This window comes from Ovis aries, chromosome 3 (assembly GCF_016772045.2).
Source record: "Ovis aries strain OAR_USU_Benz2616 breed Rambouillet chromosome 3, ARS-UI_Ramb_v3.0, whole genome shotgun sequence".
Taxonomy (NCBI): Eukaryota; Metazoa; Chordata; class Mammalia; order Artiodactyla; family Bovidae; genus Ovis; species Ovis aries.
In genome coordinates, this window is record NC_056056.1 from 58,776,151 (window position 1) to 58,800,705 (window position 24,555).

General features: G+C 43.9%; 1 protein-coding gene across 2 annotated transcripts in view; it reads left to right on the forward strand.

The window, feature by feature from the left end:
- The window catches only part of SMYD1 (SET and MYND domain containing 1), a 46,172-nt gene that overhangs the window by 659 nt on the left and 20,958 nt on the right, over nt 1–24,555 (forward strand). Inside the window, exons 2-6 of one of the 2 annotated variants that reach the window (XM_004005897.6) lie at nt 13,309–13,485; nt 16,418–16,631; nt 18,537–18,667; nt 21,427–21,465; nt 23,535–23,724. In XM_004005897.6, coding sequence (XP_004005946.1) covers nt 13,309–13,485; nt 16,418–16,631; nt 18,537–18,667; nt 21,427–21,465; nt 23,535–23,724 — 751 coding nt within the window. The remainder of the gene's footprint in view (nt 1–13,308; nt 13,486–16,417; nt 16,632–18,536; nt 18,668–21,426; nt 21,466–23,534; nt 23,725–24,555) is intronic. The other variant, XM_012169765.5, reaches the window with a different exon arrangement.

Here is a 24,555-nt window from a genome sequence, read left to right on the forward strand (position 1 = left end):
TCAGGATACTGGGCTTCCCTGGTGGCTCAGACAGTAAAGAATCTGCCTGCAATGCAGGAGACCTGGGTTCAATCCCTGGGTGGGGAGGATCACTTGGAGAGGGAAATGGTTACCCACTCCAGTTTTCCTCCCTGGAGAATCCCATGGACAGAGGAGCCTCTCGGGCTACAGTCCATGGGGTCGCAAAGAGTTGGACATTACTGAGCGACTAAGCACAACACAAGCACTCAGAACATAAGTGAACTTGCCTGAGTGGGAGTGCTGTGTGTGCAGATGGCGGAGGGAAAGGGAATGAAAAGGGGGTGTGGTGTCCAGGAGACATTCTTCTATGGAACGCTCCATATTTTTTGCTTGGAGGTGTAATAAATATATTAGAAGATTACGTAATTTCTGAGACTTTTAAAAAGTAATTACAAACACACAAGTAACACTGGAATCCATTTACCTTTGAAAAGTAGAATATCACCAATGACCTATAACCCTGTTTCATGTTTCCCACCCCAGGTCCCAGTTTCCTCTGTCTTTCCTCTGAGGTAATCCTTGTTTTGACTTTAATATGTTTCCTTCTAGAATGTTCTTGTACTATTACATCTCTCTACATGTGTGTATATATATATGTGTGTGTGTGTATATATATATATATATCTGTACTTATCAAAATGCGTAGCTGTAGTTTGTTTTTTCTTTTTAACAGAAATGGCACTATATATATATATATATATATATATATATTTTTTTTTTTTTCCAGGCCACACTGTGTGGTTTGGGGAAATCTCAGTTCCCTGACCTGGGATTGAACCTGGGACATGGCACTGAAAGCACAGAATCCAAACTACTAGGTCACTAGGGAACTCCCAATAATATCATACTTTCGACGTTATCCTTGAACTTGCTCCTTTCACTAAACAACATGTCTTGATATTTATCCTCATGGAAACCATTAAGTCTATAGCCACTTCTTTTAAATCCTCAAAGATCTGCGGGTTTTTTTTTTTTGCCCACATGTATATCTATCCATGTTGATCCATATGCTATGGACCACCAATTTTAACTGCTGTGGGTATTTTACCGTATGAATATATGAACTTTTGAAAATCTATTGTCCCGTTGAGAGACATTTGGTGGTTTCCAATTTTTCATACAAACAAATGTTTCTGTGATTGAAATCCTTGACCACGTCCACTTGCATGCATGTGTGATTATTTTCTAGGAGAACTGGCTAGGAGAGAAATCACTGTGCCTTGGAGTGCGCAGTTTTCCATTTTAATAGGCCCTGCAAAGAGGATCTATTAAATTTACCTTCCCATTCCCCCTACAGTCCCGTCCGTACTTGCCCACCACACTTTTGCATGTGTGCGTGCTCAGTCGCTTTAGTCGTGTCCGACTCTTTGTGACCCCATGGTCTGTAGCTCGTCAGGCTCCTCTGTCCATGGGATTCTCCAGGAAAGAACACTGGAGTGGGTCGCCATACCCTCCTTCAGTGGATCTTCCCGAACCAGTAGTAATAATCTTTATTTTTAAAAAACCCTCCATTGTGATAACGTTATGACAGTGTTCTCTGAGCCCCCAAATTGGGGTGACCTGACTGACACTGATGCGGTCTAAATTAAGAAGGCCTCTGATAACCTCGATTTGGTGGTTGACTCACTGTATGACCATCCTGAGAATAGGCACAGCTTTTCAGAGATAATTTAAGTAGCATTCAAATTCTCATTTCTTCCTGCCCACCAAGACCTTCAGGGAAAAGGCTGAGAATGGAGTATATGGCTAGCTACAGCTGAGGAATTTAGAAAGGCTGAGATGACAGTAATACTTCTTCAGGGGGAGTGTATCTTACTTTATTTACTTGTGTGGGTGTGTTGGGAGCAGTTGAGGAATCAATTGGATTCAGAATTAAGACAGAAAAAGCTAGAAACACAAGAACTCTGAACAACGATCTTAGTACTACTACTGAGTCACCATCTTGCCTTTTATAGAACATCCATGGGTGTCTTCAACTCCCTAAAAACCAACATTGCCAATCAGTTTCCCTTTCAAAAGTGTCTGAAGTTGAGTGGATTTTCTTTCTATTACAAGAGTAAAACTTAGGAAGAAAAAAATGTATGTTCACACGAAGCTAACATTGACATGGTTGTCTATTTCCTTCCAGCTTATTTTAAAACGTTGTTGTTGTTTATTCACTAAGTCATGTCCGACTCTTTGTGACCCCACAGGCTCCTCTATCCATGGGATTTCCCAGGCAAGAATACTGGAGTGTGTTGCCATTCCCTTCTCCAAGGGATCTTCCCAAGCTAAGGATTGAACCTGAGTCTCCTGCATTGGCAGGCAGATTCTTTACCACTCAGTCACCAGGGAAACCCATTTTAAAACATAGGTTTCATTTATTTGTACTATTAGTTGGGATCTTATCTAAACGTCGAGCATGCCCAGTCATGTCTGACTCTTTGGGACCCCATGGACTATAGCCCATGAGGCTACTGTCTGTAGAATCTTCCAGACAAGAATACTGGAGTGAGTTGCCATTTCTAACTCCAGGGGATCTTCCTGGCCCAGGGATCAAACCTCCCCCTCTTGTGTCTTTTGAGCTGGCAGGCAGATTTTTTTTTACCACTTCCCAACCTGGGAAGATTTTCATATAATGATTTAGGTATCTTCTGTGTTACTATACTCTCTTTGTAGAGTTTAAGACTGCATACTTTCTGACCATTCCTGTATAAATGGACATTCAGATTGTTTGCATGTTTTTCTTATTACAAAAAATTCATCATTCATTTGAAATAATAACTATATAAAAACAACTTTAGTGCATGTTGCAGATAAAATGCTAATAAAATCTTATTGTTATAATAATAATAAAGATTAGGATGATTAGAGTAAATGATCTTTAAAATGATTTAAAAAATTGAAAAGATTATTTTTAAAAGTGATTTACCTAGTACACCTGAAACTAATACAACATTTCAAGTCAACTATATTTCAATAAAAAAGAAAGAAACATAGAAATTGAAATGACTGATTCATAATTAAAAAATAAGAGATATAACCAAACTCATCACTGCAGAGATGAGGGAACTGCTCGGGTGTACCTGAGACAGCCTAGAGAAGCATCAGAGGAAAGCTTTGCTCATCCTATCTTCACTCCAATTTTAGGGCCTTGGTGAGATTCAGCCACTGTAAGGGAGAAACCTGACTGGGGAGGTAGACCAGGTGACCCACAAAAGTCACCCTATGAAAGAAGCATTTTCTAACACTGTGTTACTGCAAACCAGACTATCTGCATTACCTTCCAAAATGAAGATTTTATCTTTAGTTGAGTAGTGCATTAAATGAAAATCTCTTCTTGCAAACAATACATGAAATATATATGTATGTATATGTATATATTCTGTGAATCATTACAGGACTTCCCAGGTGGCACAGTGGTAAAGAATCTGCCTGCTAATGCAGGAGATGCAACAGACGAGGGTTCAATCCCTGTGTTGAGAAGATCCCCTGGAGTAGGAAATGGCAACCCATTCCAGTATTCTTGCTTAGAAAATTCCATGGACAGAGGAGTCTGGCCAGCTAAAGTCCATGGGATTGTAAAGAGTCAGACACGACTGAGTGATTGAGTACACACACAAACATACATGAAGCATTACAATAAATGAACCCCTGTGAAACCACCATCCTACTTAACTAGAACATTCTATCACATTCATCTTGCCTATCTTTCCCTATCCTGTCCCATACTTGCCCCAAAGGTAACTACAGTAGTAGTCTGAATTTTGTGTTACTTATTCCCCTGTGTTTTCAATGATAGTTTTGCCATATATGTACATATTCCTAAACAACAAATAATTTAGCTTTTATAGCTTGTTTTTCATCTTTTTTAAAATTTTATTGTTTATTTATTTATTTTTTTTTACTTTCCAATATTGTATTGGTTTTGCCATACATCAACATGCCGAGGTGTACAGCTATAGGTGGTTTTATGCTCTTGCTTCTTTCGTTCAAGTGTTCTTCTATTATTTATCCATATGGTTTTGTGTAACTAACAAAATGGGTAAGCTCTGTATGTGTATGTACCACAACTTATGTTTCCATCCTCCTGCAAGTAGTTGCTATGGGACATGTTTGTTTCTATCTCTTGGTCAACAGATACATGGGATGTGTATCCTAGGAGTGGAATTTCTGGTTCATAATGCATGATATATTTAGCTTTAAAATATAATGCTGCACTGTGTCATGTTGACTTGCAAGTCGAATTGTGTCTTTGTTAGAATAGACTGGGCTTAGCATTCAGAGCAGCTCTTCAGGCCTTTGTTATATAGCCCTTAGGTCTGGTTAAAATCGCTTTAATTTGGTTGGTTGGAAAAACAGGTCATCTGCTTAAACATAAAAGGCCAAGAATAAAACAGAGATAATCCATTGAGACCTGGCAAATGAGCAGCACTTGGGCACCAGGATCCCTGGGAGACATGGCTAATCAATCAGGCAACACCTTCTTCCTGAACTCCAACTTGGCCTCACTGTTCTTTCTAGCAGCAGCCACTGTGAATCAACCAAAACTGACGTTTAGAAGGGAGCCTGTGTGTCATGCTTTTGGGGGATTCTGAGTTTCATGCTGGAAGGGGATGAAGGCAAAGTAGGTGGATAAGGTCAATTTACCAAGGAGTCATCTTTCATGGATTTGGTCTTTGAAAGTGGGTGAGCCCCCAAGCATGGTGGATAAGCTTGAGTTGTTTAATGTTTCTCTCTTCTCCTTTTGCTCTGTACTTAATTTTATATAGGCTTAGTTGTCCGAGGCATGTGGGAGTCTTACCAGACCAGGGATTGAACCTGCGTCTTCCTGTAATGGCAGACATTCATTCTTAGGAGCTTCCCTGCTGGCTTGGATGGTAAAGAATCTGCCTGCAATGTAGGAGACCCTGGTTTGATCCCTGGGAGAAGATCCCTTGAAGAAGCAAATGGCAACCCACTCTAGTATTCTTGCCTGGAGAATTCCATGGACAGAGGAGCCTGGTGGACTACAGTCCACTGGGTCACAAAGAGTCGGACACGACTGAGTGACTAACACTAACCTTTAAAACTTGTTTTAGAATTATTATTATTTTTTAATATAATTTTATTTATTTATTTTGGCTGTGTTGGATTTTTGTTGTGGGCTTTTCTCTAGCTGGGGCGAGCAGGGGCTACTCTCGAGTTGTGGTACTCAGGCTTCTCATTTTGGTGGCTTCTCTTGTTGTAGAGTATAGGCTTGAGGGCATATAGGCTCAGTAGTTACAGTTCCCAGGCTCTAGAGCGCAGGCTCAATAGTGGTGACCCAAGGGCTTAGCTGCTCTGCTGCGTGTGGGATCCTCTCAGACCAGGATTGAACCTATGTCCTCTGCATTGACAGGTGGATTCTTTACCACTGAGCCACCAGGAAAGCCCAGCATTATTTTGTTTGAATTTATTATTATTATTAAGGGGGTGAAAGGTCTTTTAAATATGCCTATTGGTCATTACGTTTCTTCTTCTGCAATTTGTCTATTTTCTGTTGATGCCCTCACTTAAAAATTATATTGTAGCTCGTTTGTTTATTACTACAGGGCTTCCCTGTGAAGTACAGGGAAGCCTGGCATGCTATAGTCAATGGGGTCACAAAGAGTCGGACATGACTGAGGGACTGAACAACAAAAAAGATGTTATTAGTTCCAAAGCTTTCCCTGGAGCATCTGTAAGCTTTTGAGCCCCTGACACTGAGTTCTATTACCTTCTAGGTAGAAAAGGGTTGTTGGCAGTCTGGAAGTGAAAAGTGTGTATTTCTCGATGACAACACAGATGATGTAGAGTACGTGTCGGGCCATCGAGGGGAATTGGATCATAGGACACTGAAGATCTCTTCCAACCTGAGATTTTCTGAGTTATACCATTTTTTTCAGTACATGCAAGGGACTACAGTGTGGCAAGACAGGGGTGTTAGGCTAATATAGGAATAAAGCTTGTTTTGATTTAATTTAGCATCAAATACAACAAATGTACTTTTTATAAGGAAAGTGTTCGTGGGCAGTTCTAGAAGCCAGAAATACTATTCAATTTTTTCTTCTTTTTATTTGATAAAGTCCCAGATGTCTTACATTTAGAGAATCTGTAGTCTATGGGTTCCTGACTGGGTCCTTGGATCCTTAGCTAGGGAAGCACCTGTAATGAGAGGATCAAAATGTACGTGGATGTGCATGCATGCTTTTTATTTCTGGGGAGAAAGTTATTACTTTCAAAATGGTCCTCAACCTAGAAGAAGGTTGAGACCCATCAAATTCATTCAAGTCCTCTTTCTTACAGATGGGGAAACTGAGGCTTAGTGAGGCTTTCCCGGGTCACACAGGCCAGGGCAGGGGTTGAGTCTCCCAGGGTATTGTCTGTCATCGCTTTTCACTATCCTCCCCAACCACCCAACCCCTACAAGTGGGCCTACTACTGCCTACCTAATTTTCTTTTGTTCTTGTCAATTCAATTATTAATATTTAGTCGTAATAAAAGAAAGAATATACATCTATTAATTGCAGCAGAATCAAGATCTGGTTCTGGGGCCTGAGAAAGGTTAGATCCAGAGACTTGTAGGTAAGAAACAGAAATATACATGTGACTATACAGGGAAAGGGGCTTCCCTGGTGGCTCAGATGGTAAAGAATTTGCCAGCAACGCAGAAAACCTGGGTTAAATCCCAGAGTTGGGAAGATCCCCTGGAGAAGGAAATGGCAACCCACTCCATTATTCTTGCCTGAGGAAATTCATGGACGGAGGAGCCTGGAGGGCTACTGTCAACAGGGTTGCAAAGAGTTGGACACGACTGAGTGGCTAACACTTTCACTTTGATACAGGAAAAAAATGTTTCTAATAATAAACCAATGTATTAGTTTCCTTTGTTGTTGTTTAGTTACTAAGCTGTGTCTGACTCTTGCAACTTCATGGACTGTAGACTGCCAGGTTCCTCTATCCATGGAATTTCCCAGGCAAGAATACTGGAGTGGGTTGCCATTTCCTTCTCCAGGGGATCTTCCTAACGCAGGGAACAAACTGATGTCTCCTGCATCAGCAGGTGGATTCTTTACCACTGAGCCACCTGGAAAGCCCCAATTAGTTTTCTACTCTTGGTATAAAATATTATCACAAATTTAGTGGTTTAAACAACACAAATTTATTAGCTGAAATAAAACAGGACTATGTTTCCAAGATTTTTTTTTAGCTTCTATAGGCTGCCTGCATCTCTGGGCTTTAAAGCAGTTGTATAGCATCTTCTCCTCTGACCTCCTGCATCCTTCATAGGACCCTAGTGATTACGTTACACTCACCCAGATGATTCAGTTTTACCTTCCCGTCTCAAGGTTCTTAATCTTAACTTCATCCGCAAGTCCCTTTTGCTATGTAAGGTAATTCATGTAGTTTCCAGGAGTAGGACATTGACATTTTGGGGGGCTATTTTTCAGCTTACTTCAACCAATAATATGCACTTCCTATTAATCCAGTTTTTCACACATGATGTTAAGAAGTGAAAAGGACAGTGAATTTTTTATTTTAAAGTTCTTGACCAACTCCTAAATAATTCTGTTTAAAGAGTTGGAAGTGCCCAAGAGAACCTATCTATCCATCTGAGCAGGGAAAATCAAAGATGAAAATATGAGAAAAATAAAGATTTTTAAAAAACTTTTTATTTTGTATTATAGTCAATTAACAAGCAAAGTTGTGACAGTTTCAGGTGAACAGTGAAGGGACTCAGCCATACACACACATGGATCCATTCTCCCTCAAACTCCCTCCCATCCAGGCTGCATGTAACACTGAGCAGAGCTCCCTGTGCTATTCAGTAGGTCCTTGTGGGTTATCCATTTTAAATAGAGCAGTGTGTACATGTCCATCCCAAGCTCCCTAACTGTCCCTTCTCCTCATCCTTTCCCCCGACAACAGAAGTTCATTCTCTGAGAATTTCACAAGAAAGATAGTTTAGAACAAATTACTGTCAGCTGGGCTTTTTTGAAAATTAAGCCAGCTATGAGCTTCTTCAGGTCCAATAGAGACAGCTGGGCTTGCAGCCCATGTAATTCTATGTGGACCCATGGGAACACCAGAATTAACCATGGCATATGCACAAATACATGTGTGACCTTAATCTGGTAACAGCTGGTGGGTAAGTGGTGGGATATAAATGATGCTATAAATGGAAATAGTTTAATAAAGGGATTAGAGAAGTTCCTGAGCAGATAGTTCAGAAAATGAATGAGTAACTGTGAAAGTATTCGGGTTACAGTCTTCAACATTTGCATTTGGTGTTAAGGATAACCACAGAGTAGATTTAGACATGTATCTTTAATTTGGCACTTTAATTCATCTGCAGAGGTCAGACATGTTGATATGTCGCATGACCCATAGTGAGCCGTGTTGCTAAACTTTATTAACTAATCCTTACATGCAGAAGTTTGGGGATAATAGCTTTTTAAGCAAAGATTAAGTCAAATGCCAAGTTGTCCCCCAAACAATGTCACCTTCTCTTATTTGCATCTGAAGATGTGTTCTGAGTCTGGGAAGAGGGGTTTGGTAGAGTGTGGGAGGTGCATCCAGGTCTGAGTGAGGTGTGTGAGCCTTGTCCTGGGAGCTGTGGCAGAGAAAATCTTGAAAGTTGCTATTTTAATCAAAGAAGTGTTAAAAATCTCTAGGTCTGGTCTAGGGATGTAGCACCACCTAACTTCCGCTAAGGTAAATAATTGTGCAAATGTGAATCCCTTAAGGATTGACATGGGCCATTTAAAAACAAGACTGGGGGGCTTCCCTGGTGGCTCAGTGGGGAAGAATCCACCTGCCAATGCAGGAGATACCGGGTTTGATCCCTGATCCGGGAAGATCCCACATGCTGTGGAGCAACAGAGCCCAAATGCCACAAGCACTGAGCTCTAGAGCCTACACACAGCACTGCTGACGCCCACTCGCCGAGAGCCCACGCTCTGCAGCAAGAGAAGGCACTGCAGTGGGAAGGCCAAACACTGCAACTGGAGAGTGCCCCCGTCACAACTAGAGAAAGCCCGAGCAGCAACGAAGACCCAGCAAAGCCAAAAACAAACAAACACAATTTTAGAAAATGACACCAGGTGTATGCAGCAGCAAAAAGAAACTGAGTGTCCCAGCTCTGGCCACGTCTCTCCTCTCTGCAGAAGCCTCCACTGGACCCCTTCTGTCCCCTCCACCCCAGCCCCGCTGCCGGTAGAATAAGGTCTTATTACTGAAAGATGCATTCTAGGTCCCCCACAGTCCAGTCATTTTTCCAACATTATTTCCCGATAATGTGATCTTGTCAAACAGTTCCTCCTGTCCGCTAGATACACCTGCCCTGACTGCTTCCCCCATGGAAGCCCTTGACTCATGCCGGTGCCTCTCCGTGGCAGAGCACTTGACCTTCTATGTATAACTCGGCTCATCTTCAGACAGTCAGAACCGTGCCTCCCAGCCTCCTCGGTGATGGCCTTCCCAGATTCCTCCTTCCCTGACCATGAATCCTGCAGCAGGATTCCTGGGGGGCATGCCTCACCTTCCTTATATGTGTTTATGCTTCAGCCCAAACTGGGGACTGCTTGAAGGCAAAGTCTGTATCTTCTTTATCTCTGTCAGCTAGCTCAAGGCAAGACACATAATAGATGCTCAATAAATGCTTTTTAATAAACTTAGAACTTTTAATTTACTTTTAAAAATGGAAATATAGTAAAAAATATAAAGAAAACAAAAAATTCAAAAATTAAGTATAGTTAATTTACAATATCATATTAGTTTCAACTGTATGACACACTGATTCAATATTTTTATAGATTATATTCCATCTAAAGTTATTACAAAACACTTGCTGTATTTCCCTGTGTTGTATCCTTATAGCTTATTTCCTTACAGCTTATTTATTTTATCCATAGTAGTTTGTATTTCTTTTTTAAAAAAAATGTCTTTACAGAAGGAGGTGGTAGGATCATGGAATCATTATCAACTACGATGAGACTTTTTTTTTATACCTTCGTTTTAAATTTTTTATTTTTTTTTTTTATCTTTTGGCTGCATTACAGCATGTGGGATCTTAGTTCCCCAACCAGGGATTGAAACTGCATCCCCCAGCATTGGAAGCGCTGAGTCTTAATCATGTGACTGCGAGGGAAGTCCCAGTAGTTTGTGTCTCTTAATCCCATATCCCTATCACGACCCTTCCACCTTTCCTCTTCCCACTAGTAACCACTAGTTTGTTCTCTACATCTGTGAGTCTGTTTCTGTTTTTGTTATACTCATCTGTTGATTTTATTTTTTAGATTTCACAGATACGTGATAACAAACATTACTTATCTTTCTCTTTCTGACTTATTTCACTAAGCATAATGCCCTCCAGGTCCATCCACACTGTTGCAAATGATGCCCAATAAAAAATTGTGAAAAAGAAAGATGGGGAGGAACAAGGAAGGAAGAAGGAATTTAAAATATTGTAAAGTTATCCAGGTACTTGAGGGATGTGATGTTCTTTTTTAAAATTAATTATTTTAATTGGAGGATAATTATTTTACAATATTGTGATGGTTTTTGCTATACAACAACATGAATTGCCCATAGGTATACATGTGTCCTCCCATCCTGAACCCCTCTCCTGGATGTGATTTCTTTAAGACAGATGCTCTCCCCTGAAATTTTTAAGGGGAGACCTCCTCTCAGGCTACAAGTTTTTAGGTAGCCCAGGAAGCCAGAACAGTTGGCCCAGTCCTCTCTGGCTGTGTTTTCAGAGGGCTCGTTCACCTTGCAGGCGCCTTCTATTTGCATTTATCTGACCAGGAACCAGTTATTTCCATACAAGGAGCTGAGCAGCAGCTGCCTTTCCATCCCTCTTGACTCTGACAGATGATACAACCCAGGACTGCAGAGGAAAGAGTGAGCAGGGACCCGCTGGCTGGGGCAGGGCACACTCAGGGCTGTACACAAAGCAGGTAGGTTTGGGAGCTTCCTCTGCCTTCTGTGCCGGGAACAGTGTCAGGCAGCAGGGACCCCTATGAGAATAATATCCCTGGGAAGACAGTGATGACCCATACACTGAAGGGTTGCTGTGACAGTTTAACAAAAGAGAATTGCTTAAAAATATCTCTGAAAATTGCAAAGCACTGTGTAAGTGGGACTCTTGTGGGGACTGAAAAAATGAGACTAAGGAGGAGAAATGTGGCTTGGTGAAGGTCATCAGCTAAGCTGGCTGGCAGAAGCAGTCTTTCTCCTGGAATCTAAGATGTGGTTTTAAGTGGGGAAGGATAAATTGGGAATGTGGGATTAACAGATACACACTACTATATAGAAAACAGATAAACAACAAGGACCTACTATACAGCACAGGGAACTATATTCAATATGTTGTAATAACCTATAATGGAAAAGAATCTGAAAAAGGATATATATATATATATGTATAACTGAATCACATTACTGTATACCTGAAACATTGTAAATCAACTATACTCCTTTAAAATAAATAAGTTAGAAAGTGGTATTAGAACTTTATTTATTTAATTAAAGTATAGTTGATGTATGATATTATATGTCACATGTGTACAATGCAGTGATTCACAAATTTTAAAGGTTATACTCCATTTATAGCTATGACAAAATATTGGCTATATTCCCTGTGTTGTACAGTATATCCTTGTAGCTTTTTTTCCCCAAACTTTAAAAATTGTAAAATGGAATCTAAAACAGATTGGGAGCCTGTAGACAATGATTTGATGGTTAACATTTGGGACCCACCATGAGTTCACTAGGAGAAAGATCATTTCAGATTGATCACGTTTTCTTCTTATGAACTGTAATTAAACATTTATTATAACAAAGTGATTGTAAAGACTCTGATGAGACAAAATGAAGGCAAGACATTGTTGAACTGGTGGCTGAATCAAGTCAAGGCCTGATAAGGGATTGTATACATTGTTGTAAAGGTCTCTCCATCACCCGGTATGGGGTGAGGTCTATACTGTAGTATCTTGGGGCTCTGTCCCTAGCCTACTCCTTGTTCAAGTAATTAATGGGCTGCAATTCTGCGCAATTGTAAGTAATTCTACTCTTCCTCTCTCGCTGCGAAGTCTTCAGGGAATACAAGGGAGTGAGGAAGACATTACTATGGGAATAACCTAACCTGTAAGTAGGCACTAACCTTTCAAACCCTTGAGCACTTTATGATTAACTACTGGCATTGCACCTCACAGCAGTTTGTGGAGTTGGTCACCTATCACTTCCGCTTTCTTTCTGAGCCAAGAGAACACATCACATAACACTGGTGACATCAGCAACTCTGTCATCCTTACTCTTGCCAAATGCACAGAATTATGACATAAATGTGTAGATGTCATTTTGGGTAAAACAGGTCATGTCCCATTATACTGTAGATAATTATGACTTTTTTATTCTTTGGAGAAAAGGACAGTCTATTTCAACAACGAGAAGGACACGTGACACAGAATGCTCTCTCCCATGCCATGGTGCTAATGACCTGTGACTCTCAGCAAGAGCACTATGAGGAATTTCCACCCACTCCCTTGGCTTAGAAGACAAAGTCCCCGGTTCCTAAAGGGGAACTCCTATGTTGTGACCCAGGAACACCCTGTGTCTCCTCTTATAGTGCTGCTCAGGCTGCCTGGTGACCCCAGGTTCAATTGTTCCTCCAGAACTTGTGATAGTCCCAGGGCCTAACACATACAGGTCATAAATCTATACTTACTGAATTAAACTGAAGGGTTTATATGCAGAGTTCAACAGCATTCCCTTCATTAGTTTCACTGAAAAATATCTGCCAAAAGAATAGTTACAGGGCTTCCTTGGTGGCTCAGTGATAAAGAATCCACCTGCCAATACAGGAGACATGGGTTCAATCCCTGATCTGGGAAGATCCCTCATGCTGTGGAGCAACCAATCCCTTGGGCCACAACTACTGGGTCTGTGCTCTAGAGTCTGAGTCCCACAGCTACTGCAGCCCTAGAGCCTGCGCTCTGCAACAAGAGAAGCCACCACAATGAGAAGCCCTGGGACTGCAACTAACGAGTAGCCCCTGCTTGCTGCAACTAGAGAAAGCCCTCGCAGCAGTGAAGAGCCAGAAGGGCCAAAAATAAATAAACAGAATTATAAAAAAGAATGATTACAGCTGGAAGGGACCTTTGGAAACCCAAGCCCCTCATTTTGAAAGGTGGGACTCTGAAGCTGAGAAAGACAAGGGCAGCCCACTGAGCCCATACTCCAATGCCAGTCTCCCAACAGCTGGTGTGGTGCCCCAAGGTCACAGTTTTCTCCCTCTATTTCCAGCCTGGTGAATGTTGTGTGCCACACCTGCTTCAAGAGGCAGGAGAAGCTCCATCGATGTGGGCAGTGCAAGTTTGCCCACTACTGTGACCGCACCTGCCAGAAGGATGCTTGGTTGAACCACAAGAACGAATGTTCGGCCATCAAGAGATATGGCAAGGTGCCCAACGAGAACATCAGGTGAGAGCTGGGCACTGGGGGGGGGTGCTTTGGATTCCCAAATGTCAGGTGAGGAGCGAGGCGGCAGCGGGGGCACCACGCCTCGGTCCAAGCAAGCTGGGCTGAGAGCAAGTCAGGAGAAAGCCCCAAAGAGACTATGAGTGCTGCTTCTGTGCTCTCCCTTGGTCTGGGCTGTGCTTAGTCACTCAATTGTGTCCGACACTTTGCGACTCCGTGGACTATAGCCTGCCAAGCTTCTCTGTCCACAGGGATTCTCCAGATGAGAATACTGACATGGGTTGCCATGCCCTCCTCCAGGGACTCTTCCCAACCCAGGGATCGAACCCAGGTATACCGCATTGTGAGTGGATTCTTTACCATCTGAGCCATCAGGGAAGCCCCGCCCCACTTGGTCTGGGAAGCCCATTTATGAGGGAATTTCCACTGGGTGGAGCTGGCTGCAGACTTGTTCTATGTGGCTCCTCAATGTTTAATTTTAAAAAACTGACCTATCATATAATATGGCTTATATGAGGAATCTAAAAAAAAAAAGGTCCAAATATATTTACCAAATAGAAATTGAGTCACAGATGTAGAAAACAAACTTATGGTTAGCAACTGAAACTAACACAATGCTGTAAATCAAGTACACTCTAACAAAAATCAATTAAAAACTGACCTGCTTGTCAAAAAATTAGGAAGTTACACATTAAAAAAATTAAGATTTCTGGCTTCTCTTGAAAAAACGTGAAGACTTGGCAAAATGAAAGCTCAATAGCAACTAACCTCTTTAAAAAAAAAAACAGAACTTTTCAAATTATCACAGCTCCACTAATCCCCATGGTTGTACACTAGCTCTCTGGACTCTACACCTGAAAGGCATTTGCATTTGTAAAAATCTCTGCGCCAATACCTTAATTCCAGAGCTACCAAGTGCAGGAGGCTCCAGCAGGGTAGGACCTGATGCTAGATTGCAGGTAGGTGCTTATGAAGCTGGCAATGGAGAGTGGAGGAGATGGGGATGGTGATGCTGGAGCATTTGAACTGAGCATTTTAACTGTGAAGTTAAAGCCCAGAGTAACTTATGGGAAACTGCCAAATGATATTGCTTAGTTAGCTTCCCCATCCCCTGTTCCCTAGTTCCATCTGTTGAAATCTTACTTCTTCTTTTCCCCTACTCCTTCTTTTTGTAATTTCATGTGAAATTTTATTTATTTATAAATTTCCCTCTTATTGAGGTGTAATTAAGTCATAAGATATTGATATTTTAAATGTATTGTACATTGTGTTGATTTGCTATACATGTATATCGTGAAAGATCTATTTATCTGTGGTCACCCAAGACAAGCTTTCTAAGTGAGTGCCCTGCAGGTTCAGAATGCCACCACCAATCTGGAGTGGTGGGCCTCTTTCTTTGGTCTCTTCCTGCCTTCTGTAAAGGGAGAGCAGTATGAGAACCAGCACTCTGGAGGTTAGCATGGCAGGGAATGTGTATTACCCGCACTTTACTCGCCATTGGAGAGGTTCAGAGAGGGCAAGCAACTTGCCCAGAGTCACACAGTAAGAAGTGGAGTCATCAAACTTCTCCAGTGCTCATCTCAGCTGCAGGGTCAGGAGAGACACAGGTTGCAGGGGGCGCTCCGCAGAAAGAGAGAGGCAGTGGAACTTCCCTCAGCAGAGCTGAGGGGTCCCAAGGAAAAGTGAGCCTGCTGTCCGCCAACCCAGCCCCTCCGCGAGCGAGAGACAATCAGACGCGACAGGGGTTCTGTCTAAGCAGTTCCGCTTTATTGTCGTAAGCTCCTGGTTTACATAGGCAAGCAGGGGCGTTTTGCGAGGGACTTTCCATAGTTCTACCAATCAAGTTAAAGGTCAGATTACCACGTGCTTACATCATGACAGGGGTCTATGGTGATCATGCGTTGTCCATGTGCACGGAAATCAAGAGAGCCAATCAAAAATTTTGACAAACAACTTAAGCCGGGCCCTCCTCTCTTCCACCAGGCACCATCTTAGCTCTAAACCAAAAAGCTAGCCCTTCTTTTTAAGGTTTCCCATTGAGGGCCCCACAACAGGTAACTGGACCTCACTCTGTCCGCAGACCCCTCTCATGGTTTCCTAGACCATACAATATGGCTTCCGCTTCCGTCTTCACCTTTATTCGCTTTCTTCTCCTTGCTCCCTAGCCCCAGCACCTTGCTGTTTCTTTTTCCCCCTGTTTCTTTTCACTGGACCCTGCAGCATGTGGGATCTTAGCTCCGCAACCAGGGACTAAACCCATGTCCCCTGTTGTGGAAGTTCAGAGTCTTAACCACTGGACCACTAGGGAAGTCCCCACTTTGCTGCTTCTAATCATGCCAAGCGCTCTCCCTCTCTTTAGGGCCATTGTATTTGCTGCTCTTTCCCCATCTGCACAGAATTGGCTCCTGTTCACTCCACTGGCAGCCCCTTGCGCCTCCTCCAGCCTCCGCTGAGCACCTTGGCTTCCCCTCCCCCTCCCGCTCAGGTCACCCTGTTTGATTTTGGGCACAGCACTTGGCACCAGTTTAGATTATCTTTTCAGCTTAGGTCTCCCCGACTCTAAGAGGGCTTCCCTAGTAGTTCAGTCAGTAAAGAATCCACCTGCAATGCAGGAGACAAGAGTTTGATCCCTGGGTGTGTTAGATCCCCTGGAGAAGGAAATGGCAATCCGCTCCAGTATTCTTTCCTGGGAAATCCCATGGACAGAGGAGTCTGGCGGGCTACAGTCCATGGAATTGCAAGAGTCAGACAGGACTTAGTGATTAAACCACCAACCACCACTCTAAGACGCTTCACGACACAAGAAATTCCATCCATCTAGTTCAGAACTGTTACCTTGAGCCCGACACCGCGCCAGGCAGCAGGAGGCACTCAGCAAGTGGTTGTGGAAAGAATGATCGCAGCAAGGCCTCACTCACTCCACCCTTCTGCACAGGCTTGCGGCACGCATCATGTGGCGGGTGGAGAGAGAAGGTAGCGGGCTCACTGAGGGGTGCCTGGTCTCCGTGGACGACCTGCAGAACCACGTGGAGCACTTCGGGGAGGAGGAGCAGAAGGAGCTGCGGCTGGACGTGGACACGTTCCTGCAGTACTGGCCGCCGCAGAGCCAGCAGTTCAGCATGCAGTACATCTCCCATATCTTCGGCGTGGTGCGTAAGAGTTCGCTCAACGTGGGCGGTGGCGTGGGGTGGAGGTGGGCAGCGACCCCAGCGCTGCCAGGTCAGAGAGGAAGGGGAGGCACTTCCCTCGTGGTCCAGTGGTCACTACTTCCCCTTCCGAAGCAGGGGATGCAGGTTCAATCCCTGGTTGTGGAGCTAAGATCACACTGATCAAAAAAAACACAAAAAACCAACCCCCAAACAAAACAGGCAATGTTGTAGCAAATTCAATAAACACTTTAAACATGATCTGCATCAGAAGAGAAAGTGTGACTGGGGAGGCCAAGAATAGCTCTGGAGGGTGAAGGAGGCCTTAGATGAGGAGCTCTCACCCAGTTCTCTTTCTGGTCTTGCTTTACTATGAGGTCATTCCTGTGGCGTCTGAAATCAACATCCCACCTGAAAACTACTCTTTATCTCCCATCGCATGTTTGGATGGTGATTTACTCTCTTGTTCATCTGCATTTCCTATACTTTCTCTACTCCACATTGAAAATGAAGACCCAGGGGGACTTCCCTGGTGGTCCAGTGCTTGAGACTTTGTCTTTCAATGCAGGGGGCATGGGTTCCATCCATGGTCAGGGAGCTAAGACCCCCACATGCCTCATGGCCAAAAAACCCAGAACAACAGATGCAATATTGTAATAAATTCAATAAAGACTAAACATGGTCCACCACCACCACCCCCCATCTTGAAAGAAAATAAAATGAAGATCCAATCACTATTTCTTTTTGCTGACCAGGCACTTTGGAAATAAGATTCTTTCTTTTTCCAGATCTAATGGGCTGATCTTGGGGACCCAGGGAGAGGAGAGTAGGGGCTTTCTGGAGAGCGCTGTCTTGAGCCACAAATCCAGGCCTCCTGAAGTCATGAGGGAGGAGGGGATGGGAGCCCAGTGGGTCAGCAGACTCAGGCTGTGGGCTATGGAAACTTGTCTCTCATCTGGCAGGCTGAGTGCCTTCTGGGCTGCTGGTGAGTGGGCTGAGGAGGGAATTCTTGTAATAAAATAGTATGATCATGCTCAGCACCTCTGAGTCCTCCCCATGTGCCAGAGCTTCTGTAATAGAGTTTTCCAGAGAAACAGAACCACAAGGGTGTGTGTGTGTAGAAAGAGAGAGAGCCAATGAGAAAGAGATTTAATGAACTGCCTCTTGTGATTGTAGGGGCTGCTGGTTAGGCCAGCAGGCTGAAAACCCAAAAAGGAGAATTGTGTTTCAAGTACAAAGGCAGTCTGCTGAAAGAATTCCTTCTTCCTTGGGGAACCAGTCTGGCTCTATGAAGGTCTTTGACTGATTATATGAGGCCCACCTCCATTGTGCAGGCTAACCACCTTTATTCTAAGCCTCCCGATTTAAATGTTCACCTCATCCAAAGAACGCCTTTTAGAAACATATGGAATCATGTTTAACCAAATCTGGCCACCACAGCCCAGCCAAATTGACATAAAATTAACCATCCCAGTGTCCCAGATATTATTTTATTATTGTACACAATCTCTGCAACATAAGAGGAAGTTCGGGGCTTTTTCTGGTGCTGCTGTGTAGCTTGTGAGATCCTATATCCCTAACCAGGGACTGAACCCCTGCCCATGGCAGTGAAAGCAATGAGTCTTAATCACTGGGCCACAGGAGAATTCCCGTCTTGGACTTTTTAAGAATACAGCTACCCCAGACTTTCAAGGTAATGGTGTAAATTGAGACTCTCTCATGGTACTAATCTTGAGGGCCGTTTGGAATCACATAGAGATCAGGAGACTAACTGTTTTGTTTCCAAACTCTCTAAGCATTTCCAGAATGAGACCAGGTTTTCTATTTTTAAAAAAACTTTCAACAGCTGGTTAGTGTTCTGCACTAAGTCTGGTCTGTTAGCTGACTCTCATCTTTTCTTCTGGGCAGATTAACTGCAATGGTTTCACACTCAGTGACCAGCGAGGCCTGCAGGCTGTAGGCGTGGGCGTCTTCCCCAACCTGGCCCTGGTGAACCATGACTGTTGGCCCAACTGCACTGTCATATTTAACAATGGCAAGTGAGTATGTCTTTAACTTGGGTTGGTGTGCTGGGGATGGGGAGACAGTAGGGTATCATCTCTACATTTGACTTAAACCAAAAGTAAACTGTTGGACCTGAACTAGCATGGATTTCATCTGGATAGAAAATTGAAATTTTATTCCAGAATAAGTGTAGAGAAGACAAAGTAATGAGGAAGGTAGCAAAGTGATTTCTGAGTCTTTGTATGTTTCTTGAGGTTGCTGAGATATGTTAAATAAGCCTCTAGCTACTGTGTAATTTCGAACTTGATGCCTGAGATTTTCTATCTAGGGGTCATTGCAAAGCATCATTGGCTGAGAAGGCACCTGTCAGGAGCATGTGTTAGTCAAGTTACCAGCAGAAATCAGAAGGCACACTCAAGGGTTACCCTAAGAGAATTTAATAAAAGGGCAATTGATAGAAGTGTGGGTAAAGCTGAAGAAACTGACAAAAGAATGGTGAGGTGTCCAGGGTCTGGGCAGCAACATGAAATCATGACCTCCTCTAGAGCTAGAGGGGTGATGCAGGAAGTGCTGTTCCTGTGGCTGATGAGAGCTGTAGCCATGGGAGGGGGCCCTTTGTCCCCCAGCCCAACAGCTCAGCTGTGCCTGTAGAGAAACCAGCCACAGCTGGAACCGCAGTCAGGCAGAGAGGGAGCCAAGAGACTAAATACCCCAATTTCTCTCTCCTCCCACCTTCTGATCTCCTTCCATTGGCTAAACCAGAAGCCAGACGACCAAAGAATCTGGTGATGAAAACTTCAGAGGTCAGCCTCGCCCCCTGGAAGGCACAGATCAGGGGACTGAAAGGCAGAGAATAGAACTTGGGGTGGGGTGCAAATGGAGAAGAGTCAGAAAACATGATGAACCCAGGTTGTCCATGGTTCAGACTGGGGGAGCCTTGGGGTTGTGAAGAAAAGTGTTAGTCACTCAGTTGGTGTCTGACTCTTTGTGACCTTGTGGGCTGTAGCTCACCAGGCTTCTCTATCCATGAGATTCTCCAGGCAAGAATATTGGAGTGGGTAGCCATTCTTTTCTCCAGGGGATCTTCCTGACCCAGGGATGGAACCCGGGTCTCCTGCATTGTAGGCAGATCCTTTACTGTCTGAGCTACCGGGGATATAAGGCCTAAGAAATATTTCTTTTACTGTTAGAGACGAGCTCTTATGATGATGCAAGTTGACTATAAGCCATCAACAGTGAGCAGGTTTCCCCCCAAAGATAATGGTTTCTGGTTCTCAGCCAAGAAACAAGCTTATGCTCCAGTGGAGCCTGGACTCTGATTTCCTTTTCCTTCCTAATTCTGAAAGCAAGGGCATGCATGACATTAGGCTTTTGAGCACTTGAGAAAGTCACTCAAGACAGGAAAGTTTATTTTGGACCTAGATGACAATCTTTTCCCAGTATATTTGTGTTTCCCTTCTTAAACCTCTTGGGGTCCCTGGCCTGGACTTCATGGAATCCTCCCCAGAAGGACTGGTGTCTGGAGTTACCCTGGTAGGTAGAGAGGATCAAATTCACAAGTGGGACTGGTCTTTCTGTGTACCCCTCCCATAAGTGGTGGTGACCCAATGCCCTTCTTGTCACAGCCACAGAAACCTGGGGGCCCTTTCTTCAGATCATCACCGGTGTCTGCTCTGGCTTTGAAGCATCCACTAATTTTGAGCAGGCATGTGGTACCTGAGCTTCTTGGCTGTTGTATGAGAGAAGGTGCCTTTGCAGTAACAGTCTAGGTGCCTGCCATAGTGGAAAGAATACTGGTTGTGGTGTTAAGAGTTCAATTCTAATCCCAGCAATTTTTGCATACTACCTGTGTGACTGGTCTCCAGACACATTCAAACTCTTCCCAAGACAGACATCAAAAGAGGCCACCCTTATGCCCAAGATGCTTGTTTAGAGAGATAATAATATGTAGCTTCCCATATGGTTTTTTAGCACTCTACCTTACTTATTTATGGAAGAATGCCTGCAGAAATATTTATTTCATTAAAGAGAAATTGATGTTGTTCAGTCACTTAGTCGTGTCCAACTCTTTGTGACACCATGGACTGCAGCACGCTAGGTTTCCCTGTCCTTTGCTATCTCCTGGAGTTTGCTCAAACTCATGTCCATTGAGTCAATAATGCCATCCAACCATCTCATTCTCTGTTGCCCCCTTCTCCTCTTGCCTTCAATTTTCAATTTAAAGAGAAATTAGCCATAGTAAACCATCCAAGGATTGTTTGATTCTGCTTCTTGGTGGCAATGCACCTGGTGACTTGAAGTTGAAGCCCTATTGGTGAACCACTCAGAAGACCCTAAGTCTCTGAAGGGCTACTCCAAGCCCAATTTGCCCATGATTTGGCATTCAAACTTGACTGGGCAACCAGGAGCATCTTTCATGAATGGTTCATATGCTTTTTTTATTTTTTTTGCCCTGCTGTGGAAAAATATGGTAGCCCTCTACTTTTGAATTCATTGTCTTATGACAGTCTCATTGCCAGCTTACAGATGAAAATACCAAGGCCCAGGGAAGGGAAGTACCTTGCCCAAGGCTGAGTCCTTTTGAACCCAGAACCTCTCATTCCATATCAAATGTACTTTCCATTATACCAGGCTATATCTTGGCAAGGGAGCTCAGCTGGAAGGGGTTGGGAGAGAGGTGGTTGTGCTGGCCAAAGCTTTGACGGCATAACCTGGAATGCTGTGCACTATTGCTAGCTGTACAGGATGAGCCGATGGTAATGATTTCCACTTGGGTGTCTGTTTTGTTTTTCAGTCATGAGGCAGTGAAATCCATGTTTCATACCCAGATGAGGTGGGTCAGTCTTTGAAAACCTCCCTGTTCCTCTGACCCATCTCCCTCACATGCCTGATTTGCTGGGACTGCCCCTTCCTGAGACCCCTTGGTTGCTATCTGTAATGCCTGTCTGCTCCCCCAAATCTCATCTTTGCTGAATGCTGTATGTTTAATGCATCTGTGTTAATCATCTTGTTCCTCACCCACCACTACCTTCTGTGCTGTGCTTGCTTTTGCTCCCTTTCTTCCTTCTCTTTTACTCCTCATTTCTTTCTCTCCTCCAACTCCAAAGTATGCCAGTCCCTTCTGGGCCACGTCTTCTTAGAAAAATACACATGATTCCTCTAAACCCTGTTTACCATGAAATGAGGACTGTTGATATTACTGACCTACTAAAGGACTCTGTGTTTGTTCATGACCTCCAATTTCTCACTCAGACTAGTTCTAAAAATGGTATCTGTAATTGTGATGTTTTTGGTAAGTATTTATTCATGTATTCTCTTTATGGCTTCTGGGCCAAATATGAATTAATGGCCAGTGTGATATAATAAAGCTCTTGAGTTCAAAATCTTGGCCCCATTGCCAAAGTGCTGTGGGACCTTCAGGGAAGTTACTTCACCTCTCTGGGTATCAGCATCCTCATCTGTGAAATGAGGAGGTCAATGCCCTGTAGCTGGGATATATTAGGATTCTAAGCAGAGCTGTGTGAGTAGGTCATCTTGCCCTTCTCTCCTTTTGCTTTTCGTTCCTTCAGTAACAGTCAAAAATTAGGGTGGAGATGAAAGGGAACAAGGGACTAAAGATGACAGTTTTGCCGGTCTCCATATAAGTTGTGTGTGTGTGTGTGTGTGTGTGTGTGTGTGTGTGTGTGTGTGTGTATGGTCACATTTATTGGGCATGGCAGTGTACCCCGCTGTGAGAGAAGGGGTCACCTCAGATACCTGGACACACGCATCCCTGTGATTCAGCTGTTCCTTGCTGGGCTGTCACCTCAGAACATGTGACAGGGGTTGCCTCTGACTGAGACCATCCCCTGCCTTTCACATGGCATCTGACTCAGCCTCTCTGGGAGGTGAAGGGAATGACCGTGGACCTCTCTGCAGATGCTTTCCTAGCCCTCCGCATTCTGCCACTCACTCTCTAGGTGATGGGTTCTCTCTGGGAAGGAAGGTGCCAGGATCTTGGGGAGCTACAGGAGCACAGCTTAGATACAGAAGCACAGTTTGCTGGGCTTACTACTCTTTCTATAGCTTCTGGCCTTGTGGGTAGAAGATGCATGGCTGAGAGGCCCACGGGCTGGTCTCTGCTGGTTTGGCTTAGCTGGGTGTCAGTTGTGCAGCGGCCTTTTGTCTTCAGCACATTCTGTCTCTATTACCTGGTGAGGTGTGTAGTGCTGTAGGTAACTGGAGGCTCAGGTCTAGGCTGGAAGGTGGTTGAAATGTCATCTGCTTTCTCTAATCCCCCTTCAACCCCAAATCCATGTCTCCAAGTAAACAAAAAAGTGAAAAACGCAGTGGGCTACTAAAGAACCAGCCTTTAGTTGCCTTCAGAGATCTCCAAGCATAACTCTCCCCATTTAATGTTGGCCTGAACCATTGGACCAAAAGTTTAGATAGGCCAGGGCTTATAATTAGACACAAAATGGGCTAAGATTGTGGGTAACTGAATATGCATGTTTCTGAGAGAAGCAATTCCTGGCTAACCAGACATGACTATTAAGTCTTCTCTTGTTTGAAGTTTGTACCTTATTATTTCTCCCTTCCTTTGTTACAATCAGTGGCTAAATGCACAGGGATAATTGCAGACATGGAAGCTTCATATGCTTTTATGACCAAGCCCAGCTCTCTACTGGGAGTCTATTTGAGCTGATTTCAGAGCAACAGACTGAATGGAGCAGATTTGTTTGTTATGACAAGCAGAACAGACCTATTCAGAAAACTGTCCTTTATGTCACAATTCCCCCTTTTGGAGGAATGTTTTCTCAGACTGTTAGTGGAAGTTGTCCTTGAGGTTCAACTCCTTGAAACCTTGAAGAGCATATATCCCACCCTGGATTTGATTGACTCTTCTCCTTTACCTTGGTCCAGAATTGAGCTCCGAGCCCTGGGCAAAATCTCAGAAGGAGAGGAGCTGACGGTGTCCTATATCGACTTCCTTAACATCAGTGAAGAACGCAAGAAGCAGCTGAAGAGACAGTACTACTTTGACTGCACATGTGAGCATTGCCAGAAGGGGCTGAAGGATGACCTCTTCCTGGGGGTGAAAGACGACCCGAAGGTACATGCAGCCCCACTACTGGGGTGCTTTTGAGCATCTTCCTCAAGAGCTGGACAAGGGTGGATTCCCCAGCTAACTAAGATGCCCTTGCCTTGCTGATTGGTGGACAGAGCATCACAGATGGGTCCTAGCTGGTGTCTTGGTGCCACTGCTTTCCAAGTTTTTGAGTCTGGGGAAGTAACTCTGTTTTCTCAGTTGTAAAATAGGAATATGACATCCACTGTGAGGGGCTGTTATGAGGATTAAACAGGATGATCTATGTAAAAGAAATGGCATAGAGAGTAGAAACTTAGTAAATTTAAGTTCTTCTTGGCCCCTTGCACATTAAGTGATGCAGAGAGTTTCTCATAGAGAGACCAGATGGGCAAAGAGATTTGTTGTCAGATTATCACAAATATGTTCCTAGTCTTATGGACATGGGCAATGTGCAGACTAGGTGATATTGAGATTAGCTAAAACGTTTACCTCCTGAGTAGCTCTTTCCTCATCAATGGTGAGACCACTGAGCATGGAAAGTCTTATCAATGAGGAGGTCAGGGGCTTGCTGAATTGGAAGAGCTAGGCTGCTAGGTGTCAGAAGAGCCAATTAAAGCAGCAAGCCTTTTATAGCTTCCTATAATGTTAAAGCATGAGGCTGAGACTATAGTGGGCACCGATTCCCCCAGTCCATTCCCACCCCCCCCCCCCACCATGGGAAGGCATGCAGGTGGAGGGTCAGGTCGATCAGCACAGATGTGAGGGTTGGCTCATTGCTGAGGGACACAGAACTGAAGGCTCTGCAGTTTTATGGACCCTGAGGCATGTGAGTGAGGGGCTGGGAGGTGCGGGAAG